Raw genomic sequence first — 10,872 nt, 5'->3', positions numbered from 1 at the left:
TTCTGAAGGTCAGGAGAAAGCTGCCTCATGGCTGCTGCTTCCTCTCCCACTCCTTTGGGTGACTCTAGCATTCCGGGGTGGAGAGACCAGCTGATTGAGCCCATCCTCTCCTGAGCATCATAGAATCTTAAGTTTGTGCGGTACCAGTGGCTCCAGGCACCAGAAGTAGTCATTGACCCAGCACTTCTGGGTTCTCAGTCTCTCCTGGCTGGGAGCAGAATCCCCGAGGCAGGGGGTTTGCTTCCCTCTCTCACTCCCTGCACCCCGTGTGGGCCCCAGGGCCAAGCACACAGGAGAGGGATCAGTAGGGACCTCTGCTTATTCTCTTTGGTGATATGCATATGTAAAACGCGCGCAGGAAAGCAGGAAATCTCTAACCTGCTTACACTTCCTCTCCGAACCCCTGTGGTTTCACAACCTCTATAGTCACTCCCTCCCACCAACCCTCGTCACCCGACTAAAACCTTGGTGAGAAAGTTTCAGTGTAGGCCTTCCTCTAGTGTCCTATCTTATAGAAGCTGCCAGAACATCCCCAGCGGAGAGAGATGAATACCTGTATCATCCACCTGAGGCTGCTGCTGTCTGGGCCTTTGCTCCTGGGTAGGCTACATGGGAGGGAAGGGATGAGTGAGGGGAGGGAAGGGATGAGTGAGGGGAGGGAAGGGATGAGTGAGCGAGGGTGTGTGCCGAGGGAAGCTGCAGGCTTTGTGGATCCTGAGCACAGGGGGAGCTGCTCTAAGGATGGGATTGGCTGCAGGTAAGAGGGGCCCAAGGAGGGAGAAGGAGGAAAAGGAAGAGAAGCAAAGTGAGAGTTTAAAATATAGGCAAAAGGGAGGACACAGGAGGAAGACGAAGGGGGCAACAGTTCGAGACGGGCTGCCAGAAGGAAGATGATTAATTGGCGCCAAAGCTGGTTTTGGGCCAGTCATACCTGACCCTCTGTGTCATCTCTGGCCCTTTTTTTGGCCTCCGACTTTTCATATGAACAAATAGCCGGGTCAGCATCTTCCTCTCCGAGAGAAGCCTGGGTGGACGGTCAGTAGGAGGCCTTAGGATGCCTGAAGCTGGGCAGCAGGACCTGGGATGGGTTTAGAGAGACCAGGGCGCGGGAGAAGATTGAGGAGGTGGCCCCTTTGGGTCCAGGGGGTTTTGGAAGCCTGAGTTTATAGGAGAAAGCCTGAGGCAAACTATCTTGGTTGGGAGGTGGGAGAGGGGCAGAGGCCCCGGCCTCGGGGAGAAACGGATGTGTGGGAAGCTTAGGGCAGCCCCATCTTGCTTCTTGCCCCGATCCTGGCCTCCATGTGGTCAGCGGGCCTTGGGTTCCCTCCTCTCACCAGCTTCCTCCTTGTTATCTTTCCATCTTTGCTGAAGGACAAACAGGAAGTCCTCGTGGTCTTCGTGGCTCTGGGTCCGGGCTGCTGCTTCCATATTTCCCTGCCTCAGTGGGAGGCCAAAGGGGCGCTCAGGGGCGCTCGGCCTGCGGACGTGGGAGGCCTGTGTGTCAACTATCCGCTCCAGCGTGGGGTGACTCTGGGGGTGGGGACGCTCCCGAAGTGGAGGGTTCCTTGAAGTGGCCTCAGGCAGGAAGTCACTAACGAGCGCTTTGTCTCCCTCAGGTCTAGCCTCGAGCTACAATCTGGATGTGCAGCATGCCCAGAACTTGTCCTTACCCGATGCTGTCGCTGGCAGGCACTTTGGGTACCGGGTGCTGCAGGTTGGAACTGGGTGAGCTGCAGGCCTGGAGCTTCCCCGGGGGTTGGGTCCTTGGGGACCAGCAGGTGGGCAGGGCCTCCCTCCCATAGCATCTCACCAACCCCGAGTTCTGGCCAGCGCTTCCGTCCTGGGTTTTCAGCCTCTCCTGGCTGGGAGTAGAGTCCCCGAGGCAGGGGTTTGCTTTTCTCTCTCACTCCCTGCACCCCTCGGGGGCCCCAGGGCCAGGCACACAGGAGGGGGACTGGTAAGGACATCTGACTTGCAGACCCCGAATGAACACGCAACTGTGGGCTGCAGTTTTTTGAGACTGGGTGGAAAAGCACTCTCACCTGCTAGAATTCTGGCTGCATCAGATGATTTAGCCAGGGGGCTGGAGCCATAGCACAGAGGGTAGGGCGTTTGCCTTGCACATGGCCAACCCAGGTTCGAATCCCAGCATCCCCTATGGTCCCCTGAGCACCGCCAGGGGGTAATTCCTGAGTACAGAGCCAGGAGTAACCCCTGTGCACCGCCAGGTGTGACCCAAAAAGAAAAAAAAAAAAAACAGATGATTTAGCCAGGATTCACAGGGCACTAATGGGGGCTGAGACCTCCTCTGGGAGCCGCAGGTTTGCTTTGAGGTACCTGGTGGGGGATCTGAGCCCCTGGGTAGCAGGGGGCATTTACAGAGCTCCGTCTCATGCAAGGCTTCTCCCCAGGGTTGTCGTGGGCGCTCCAGGTGAGGGGAACAGCACAGGACACATCTACCAGTGCCAGCCAGAGACAGGACAGTGCCTGCCAGTCAGCCTGAGTGGTGAGCTTTGGTGGCCGCCGGGAGGGGTATCTCAAGGACACTGAGGCTGGCACCCCATACCTGGATTGCCTCCGTTCCTTCAGACCCACCTTCTGTCACCTACAGGTTCCAACTCCACCTCCAAGTACTTGGGGATGACCTTGGTGACAGACTCCACAACAGGAAACCTTTTGGTAAGAATTCTAGGGAGTGTGAGAGCAGATCTGGGAAGATGCCCTGGGTTCAATCCCCAGTGCCAGAAAAAAAAAATTAAGATATTAATGCCATGTAGCCTATTTGTTTAATGTAGTCTCATTTATTTTCACTTCTGTTACCTTTGCTTTTGTGGTCAAGTGCCCAAAATAATTACTTGGGGCCAGTTTTGAGGAGTTGAATAAAGGAATTTTTTTAGAGTTTTATATATTTTGTAGTGTCAGGGATCAAGTTCAGGGCCTCACACGTTCAAGGTATGTGCTCTCCCATTGGGCCACATCCCTTTGCGTTTCTTTCTTTCTTTCTTTCTTTCTTTCTTTCTTTCTTTCTTTCTTTCTTTCTTTCTTTCTTTCTTTCTTTCTTTCTTTCTTTCTTTCTTTCTTTCCTTCCTTCCTTCCTTCCTTCCTTCCTTCTTTCTTTCTTTCCTTCTTTCTTTCTTTTTTTTTTTTTGCCTTTTGGGTCACAGCTGGTGATGCACAGGGGTTACTCCTGGCTCTGCACTCAGGAATTACCTCTGGCGGTGCTCAGGGGACAATTTGGGTGCTGGGAATCAAACCTGGGTTGGCCGCATGCAAGGCAAATGCCCTACCTGCTGTGCTATCTCTCCAGCACCCCCTTTGCGTTTCTTATGCCCGAGTATTTGATCATTAGGAGTTAGGCTTTGCATATGATCCAGTTTCATTCACATTCAGACAGCATGTCACTGTTCATTTTTCTCAGCACCATTGACATAAGAGTCTGGAGTCCTTTCTCCACTGTATATTCTTGACTCCTCAATCACTCATTAATTGATCATGTATGTGTCCATTTGTGTCTTGACTCTCTAGGCTGTTTCATTGATCCATTGATCCAGTGGAGGAGTGAAATATGGACCAGTAGTTTTTGGCTCTGGTTTCCTTAGTTACTCTTGTTTGTTGTTGTTTCGGGGCTCTGGCAAGGCAAGCGCTTTCCCTGCTGTACTTTCACTCCGGACCCTTAGTTCCTCTCAAATCCAGGCGCTGTGCTAGGTCCTGTTAGAGGAAGAGGAGATACGGACGTGGCTGTGATTTGAGTCCTGATTTTTAAGAACTGATGATCTGGAGCTGGAGCGATAGCCCAGCGGGTAGGGCGTTTGCCTTGCACCTGGGCAGCCCAGGTTCGATTCCCAGCATCCCATATGGTCTCCCAGCACTGCCTGGAGTAATTCCTGAGTGTAGAGCCAGGAGTAACCCCTGTGCATTGCTGGGTGTGACCCAAAAAGAAAAAAAAAAAACTGATGATCTGAAAGGAAAGATCATAACTGAAGAAACACATGCGTGTATCAGGAGTGATGAGTCATGTGACCCAGCTTTAGCACAGAACACCCGACTGAGAATGGAGCAGAGTGGCCCTGGAAATGTGAGAGAGAGTCCAACTGTAGTCAACATGAATGTCCAGCGATGGACATTTGGAGCTGCCCCCTAGATAGTGAATATTCAGGACCTACAGTGTTGCTCATGGGGTGGACAGAAGCATGTACAAGACTGGGGGTCTAAGGGTGGGGGAACATCATTAGGGAACCTGCCTGGCAAAGGCTGAGACAATGACTCTAGAAGGTACTTTAGACGACAGATTACCCACAGCGAAGGAAGCCCAACCTGTCATCTTTGTTTCTCTCAGGCCTGTGACCCTGGGCTGTCTCGGATATGTGACCAGAATATTTATCTAAGTGGCCAGTGTTACCTCTTTCACCCGAGTCTGGGGCATCCCGTGCGACAAGGGCGCCCTGGGTATCAGGGTAAGGAGCTGGGAGACAGTGGGCGCTGGCCGGGCAGGCCACCCTGAGGGGCAATTCACCAATCATCTTTGTTCTGGGTCTCGCAGAATGCATCAAGGGCAAGGTCGACCTGGTGTTCCTGTTTGATGGCTCTGGGAGCATGAAGACTGAAGACTTTGAGAAAATTCTGGACTTCATGAAGGACGTGATGAAGAAACTCAGCAACTCTTCTTACCAGGTGAAGTGTTAGGGTGTCTGGCTACAGGCAACAATTTCCCCTGAACTAGCATCCGGCGTCCAAGGAAAGGTTAGTAGGAGGTGACGTGTCAGAGCCATGACAAGGCCATCAGCACATCACGGGAAGGACCAGGCCAGGACAGAGGAGGCAGCGAAGATTCTCTCTGAGTTCTCTGTGTTTCTTCAGGGGCTTTTTCTTTCCTCTTCTCTTTTCCTCAGTGGCTCCCTCAGCTTTTTGGGTCCCATGGGCCCACAATAGGCTCTTAAGATCATATGTTGGGGCTGGAGCGATATCACAGCGGGTAGGGCGTTTGCCTTGCATGCAGCCGACTCAGGTTCAATTCCCAGCATCCCATATGGTCCCCCGAACACCGCCAGGAGTAATTCCTGAGTGCAGAGCCAGGGGTAACTCCTGTGCATCGCCGGGTGTGACCCCCCAAAAAAATCACATCTTAAGGTTTCAGAGGGGTTTTCTGCTGTCGTTGCAAACTCCAAATTGTCAGGCAAAAAAAAAAAAAAAGTCTGCTTTTTTTATGTGTGTGTGAAGCAAGGTTGTGTTTTTTGTTTGCTTTTTTGTTTTTGTTTGGAGACTACACCTGACAGTGCTCAGGGCTCTGCACTCAGGGAATCACTCCTGGTAGGCTTGAGGGACCACATGGGACACCAGGAATTGAACTCAGGTTAGAAATGTGCAAGCCAAGTACTTTATCTGCTGTACTATATCTCCTGCCCTGGCCCCAATATATACACTTTTTGGTCACATCCGGCAATGCACAGGGTTACTCCTGGCTCTGCACTCAGGAATTAACCCTGGCAATGCTCAGAGGACCATATGGGATGCTGAAAATCGAACTTGGGTTGGCTGCGTGCAAGGAAAACGCCCTACCCTCTTTGTTATTGCTCCAACCCCCCGGCCCCAATTTTTAAAAACAATTTTTAAATTGAATCACTGTGAGATACAGTTTCAAGGCCTTCATGATTGGGTTTCAGTCATACAATGATAGAACACCCATCCCTTCATCAGTGTAGCTTTCCCACCACCAATGTCCACAGTATCCCTCCCCTCCACCCCCCTCTGTCTGTGGCAGGCACTTTCCTTATTCTCCGTACTTTGGGCATTATAGTTTACAATACAGATACTGAGAGTATCTGTATTATGTTTGGTCCTTTGTCTACTTTTAGCACACATCTCCCCTCTTTTTCCTTTTTTCGCTTTTTGGGTCACACCTGGCAATGCACAGGGATTACTCCTGGCTCTGTACTCAGGAATTACTCCTGGAGGTGCTCAGGGGGCCATATGGGATGCTGGGATTCGAACCTGGGTTGGCCGCATGCAAGGCAAATGCCCTACCCGCTGTGCTATCGCTCCGCTCCAGCCCTCCCCTCATTTTTTTAATTAAAAGAAATTTAGAGATCTGTGAAGAGAGAGAGAGAAAGAGATAGATAGGTAGATAGATAGATCGATCGATAGATAGATAGAGGTATTCAAGAGAGAATGAGTTTGAAAAAGCAAGCAAACCTTAAGTGGCTTTTAGGAGGAGGTTATATACAGTTTCTCCAAATTGTCTTGGGCTGCATTCTCAAGCTGATGTGGATCTTGCACTGGTGATGGTCCTGACTGTCCTAGCCTCAATTTAATGGCCACCCTCAGCCCACGAATGGTGTCTGAGTTAACAGATCCCATCAGCAAAACTCTGACCACAGATTCGGGAGACAAGCCCGAGAGAGTGAGAGCCCCAGCATGATTGTGCAAATACAAATTTGTTCTGTGTTTCTTTTTTTTTTTTTGCTTTTTGGGTCATACCTGGTGATGCACAGGGGTTACTCCTGGCTCTGCACTCAGGAATTAACCCTGGCCGTGCTCAGGGGACCATATGGGATGCTGGGATTTGAACCCAGGTTGGCCGCATGCAAGGCAAACACCCTACCCATTGTGCTATCTCTCCAGCCCCTGTTCTGTGTTTCTTGAGCTGCTGTCCCATTTTTAGAAGAATGAAGAGGCCAGAATGTCGGGTTGCTCACATCCTGGATAAGATTAGTAGCAATTGGATCGGACCAGTGGCAGTGGCGGGGTCATGTAACAGGGTTTCCTTTCTGTTTGTTTGTTTGGGGGCCATACTCAGCGGTGCTCCTGGCTCTGCACTCAGGAGTCTGCCGGGGCCTGAAGCCGGGTCAGCTGGTGAGCAAGGCAAGTGCTCTACCCAGTGGACTGTCGCTTCCGTCCCCAAGATTTCATAGTTTCCTTTTCTTTCTAGTTTGCGGCTGTCCAGTTCTCCACGGATTGCAAAACAGAGTTTAATTTCTTGGACTATGCTACTAAGAAGGACCCGGATGTTCTGCTGGCCAGAGTCAAACACATGCAGGAGTTGACTAACACTTTCTATGCCATCAACTATGTCGCGTGAGTTCCCTTTACTGGGAGAGAACCTTCTGCGTGTGCTCAGCAAGGGCAAAGTTCCTTTCAGATTCAGCAGGAGACTGGAGAGAGTGCGGCACATCAGGCTCTTGCCAAGCACATAGCTGACCCAGGTTCAATCTCCAGCTCCCCCTAGGGTCCCCCAAACATCACCAGAAATAATCGCTGTGCACAGAGTCAGAAGTAATCCCTGAACACTGATGAGTGTGACCCCCAAACAACTAACTAACTAACTAACTAAATACAGGCATTTAAACAGGGGACTGGAGAGAGAGAGAGAGTCTAGGGATTAAGGAACATGCCTTTCATGGGGTTGACCCCAATTCGATCCCTGACATTTACAGTCTATTGAGCACAACTTTCAGGTACAACCCTGCAGGCCCCAAGCATTTCCAGGTGTTTCCCTGGAGGAACCCTTTCCTAACACACACACACACACACAACACACACACACACACACACAGAACCTTTGGGGAAGTTCAGGTAACCCTTGACTCTACAGTGAACCTGCTTTCTTGGATTCTTGCATTAATCTCCTGATACGTTGGCTCAGAGTTAGTGGAAAGGCTCCCCCACGCCTGAGCACTGCTTTGGAGCTACCCCACGAACACCACCACTAACAAAGAATTCAGGTAAAGGGCCAGGGAGATGGCTCAAAGGGCTGAAGCTGCAAGTTTGATCCTGGCACCAAATGGTAATCTGAGCACCAAGCTGGGAGACGCTCCCAACACCACCCCCTGCTCCCACCAATGATGGAATAATTTCAATCCAGGATCTTTTGGTTACAAGTAATAGGTTTATGCTACTTTATGCTAACTAAATCCAAAAGGAAAATTTCTCAGGGTGTTGCAGGGTTATTCACTGAGTCTTGGAATGAGAAGCGTTTGCAAATCTCCTGAGGGACTCAAATCAAGACTTGGAACAACTTTGGTGGGAATAATTTTTTTTTCTTTTTGGGTCACACCCAGCGATGCACAGGAGTTACTCCTGGCTTGTGCACTCAGGAATTACTCCTGGTGGTGCTCAGGGGGACCCCATGGAATTCTGGGAATCAAACCCGGGTCAGTCACGTGCAAGGCCCTACCCGCTGTGCTATCTCTCCATCCCCAGGAATCACTTTTTGTTGTTATGGTTGTTTTTTGGGTCACACCCGGTGTTGCACAGGGGTTACTCCTGGATCATGCACTTAGGAATTACTCCTGGAGGTGCTCGGGGGACCATGTGGGGTGCTGGGAATTGAATCCAGGTCGGCCGCGTGCAAGGCAAAAGCCCTACCCGCTGAGCTATTGCTCCAGCCCTTGGGAATCACTTTTTGAAGTCATTGTTGGAACAAAAATTTCAAAGAGCCAAAATTATCCTTGAAGAAATCCTTGAACTATTCATAAAATTCAGTCTTAAATTTTATACTGGAAACTAGTACATCCAAATTTTCTAAATCTACTACAGAAACGCCCTGTGTTGTGTTGAAGGCCATATTGCCTATAAAACATGCTTATCGTGGGCTAAAGAGATCTCAGGAGTCAGGGGCACGGTCCACACATGTGAGCGAGGATCCAAATCCGATCCTTAGAACCATAGGCCCCCTTCAGCACTGCCGGGAAGCCCTGGTGAGTGAAGAAGTCTGGTCAATCAGCACCACATCATAGGGCCCTAGCCTTGAGCTGTCAGGTCTAGCTGGACAGTACCACTGGGAGTGACTCCCGGGACCCCCAAACCTCCTGCTTGGGAGACCTCCCAGGTTCGCCTTTTGGGGTCAAAGACTAAGCTCAGTGACTAAGTACACATTTTGCATGTTTAAGGCCCCAGATGCAATATTTGATACCCTCCCCTCTAACTAAACCAACTTATCCTTTTTGTAGGGGGGCAAAAACGCTTATTATTTGGGGGAGGAGAGCCAAACTCAGCAGTGCTCAGAGCTCGGAGTCTGCATGCTGTGCCAGTTACTCAATCAAGGTCAGATGCTTGCAAGGCAGGGTCTGACTGGGCTGCTGCCCTGCTCCCGAGGAGGCTGTGGCCAGCGCAGGGCTTGAAGCTGTGGACTTTCTTCTGCTCTTTTGCAAGTGCTGAGCTCCTTCTCTGGGTCTGGGGCCAGAGATGATAGTGGCAAGTCCACATGGCCCTTCCCTTGAGGAATCTGAGTGTGGGAAAAGCTGACCCAGAAACAGTTCCCTAGGGTTCTTCGAACGAGGTCTCTAGGTTGCCCCGAGCTGGGAAGGGGAGCAGAGGAGCTGCTCTGGGAGCTTGTTCTAAAATAATCAGTTCTGAAGAGTTGATATTCTTCAACCTCAGAGCCCGTTTCCTCACTGAAGCTCCCCTGGGTCTTCGGCCTATCTGAGTTCAAGGTCATTGTCATGTAGTTCAATGGCAGGTGAGAGTCTGGGCTCACAAGACCTCTCCTGGCTGCCCACAGACTCTGGGATACTCTCTGGGTTGCTTGAACTCAGCTGAGGACTCAAAATCCCGGCCTGGGAAATGAGAGGGCCTGAGTCAACAGGACCGAGGCACCATGGGGGTGCGAGATCTCAATTAATTTGAGGGGGCCTCACCCCCATCTTCTCCTTTCCTTGGACACAGGACAGAGGTGTTTCAGCAGGAGAGGGGGGCCCGGCCAGATGCCACCAAAGTGCTCATCATCATCACTGATGGGGAAGCCTCTGATACTGGCAACATTGAGCAGGCCCAAGACATCATCCGCTACATCATTGGGGTGTGTATGGACTCCCCCCAACCCCTCATGTCTGCTCCTCCCTCGCCTGGTCCTGCGCTCAGGGTCTTGTGAAGACAGTAGGACTTTGGATGAGACCTTCTTTTCTTACAGATTGGAAGGCAGTTTAAGACGAAGCAGGAAACGCTCAACATATTTGCCTCAACACCCACAAAGGACTTTGTAAAGATTCTGGACACTTTCGAGAAGCTTAAAGATGTGTTCACTGAGTTGCAAAAGAAGATCTACACCATTGAGGGTGAGTTGTGGGCCTCAGGGCCCATAGAAGCCATGAGCTGACACTTTTTTTTTTTAATTTAAAAAATTTTTAAACTTTTATTGAATCACCGTGAGATAGTTACAAGCTTTCATGTTTGGGTTACAATCTCACAATGATCAAACACCCATCCCTCCACCAGTGCACATTCCCCACCACCAATATCCTGGATATATCCCCCCTTTCCCACCCTCCCCCTGCCTCCATGGCAGACAATATTCCCCATACTATCTCTCTACTTTTGGGCATCATAGCTTGCAACACACACACTGAGAGGTCATCATGTTTGGTCCATTATCTACTTTCGGCATGCATCTCCCATCCCAACTGGTTCCTCCAGCCATCATTTTCTTAGTGATCCCTTCTCTATTCCATCTGCCTTCTCCCCTCCGCTCATGAAGCAGTCTTCCAGCTATGGGGCAATTGCCCTCGCCCTTGTATCTACTGTCCTTGGGTGGAGTTGACACTATTAAGTGCCAGCGCTTGCTAGCGAGCTGCCACTGGGCTGAGAACACTCCTGAGGAGTGGCCGGGTGAGGAACAGCTTTCATTTCATCTGAATTTGTTTTTCTTTTCTGGTTTTTGGACGTAGCACACCTGGCACTGCTCAGGGCTTACTCCTGGCTCTGCACTTAGGGATCCCTGCTGGCGGGGCTCAGGGTACCGTTTGGGGTGCCAGGGATCGCCCTCGTACAAGGCAAATGCCTCACCTGCTGTACTATCGCTCTTATCTTTCATCTGAAATTCTGGGTTCAGCAAAGCACCAGAGCTGACCTTTGCCTTGCTGGCATCAACTGGACCTTGTC

At 50.7% G+C, this 10,872-nt stretch overlaps 1 protein-coding gene across 1 annotated transcript in view; it reads left to right on the top strand.

Moving 5' to 3' along the window:
• Positions 1-522: 522 nt before the first annotated feature.
• The window catches only part of ITGAL (integrin subunit alpha L), a 37,400-nt gene continuing 27,050 nt past the window's right edge, over positions 523-10,872 (top strand). The window contains exons 1-9 of the mRNA XM_055135686.1: positions 523-600; positions 1,617-1,725; positions 2,412-2,506; positions 2,612-2,679; positions 4,337-4,454; positions 4,541-4,671; positions 6,926-7,071; positions 9,661-9,793; positions 9,905-10,049. Coding sequence (XP_054991661.1) covers positions 546-600; positions 1,617-1,725; positions 2,412-2,506; positions 2,612-2,679; positions 4,337-4,454; positions 4,541-4,671; positions 6,926-7,071; positions 9,661-9,793; positions 9,905-10,049 — 1,000 coding nt within the window. The 5' untranslated portion in view covers positions 523-545. The remainder of the gene's footprint in view (positions 601-1,616; positions 1,726-2,411; positions 2,507-2,611; positions 2,680-4,336; positions 4,455-4,540; positions 4,672-6,925; positions 7,072-9,660; positions 9,794-9,904; positions 10,050-10,872) is intronic.

Source organism: Sorex araneus, chromosome 4, assembly GCF_027595985.1.
Source record: "Sorex araneus isolate mSorAra2 chromosome 4, mSorAra2.pri, whole genome shotgun sequence".
Taxonomy (NCBI): Eukaryota; Metazoa; Chordata; class Mammalia; order Eulipotyphla; family Soricidae; genus Sorex; species Sorex araneus.
Note: the sequence above shows the minus strand (reverse complement) of the source record. Positions and strands in the feature narration are given on the sequence as shown.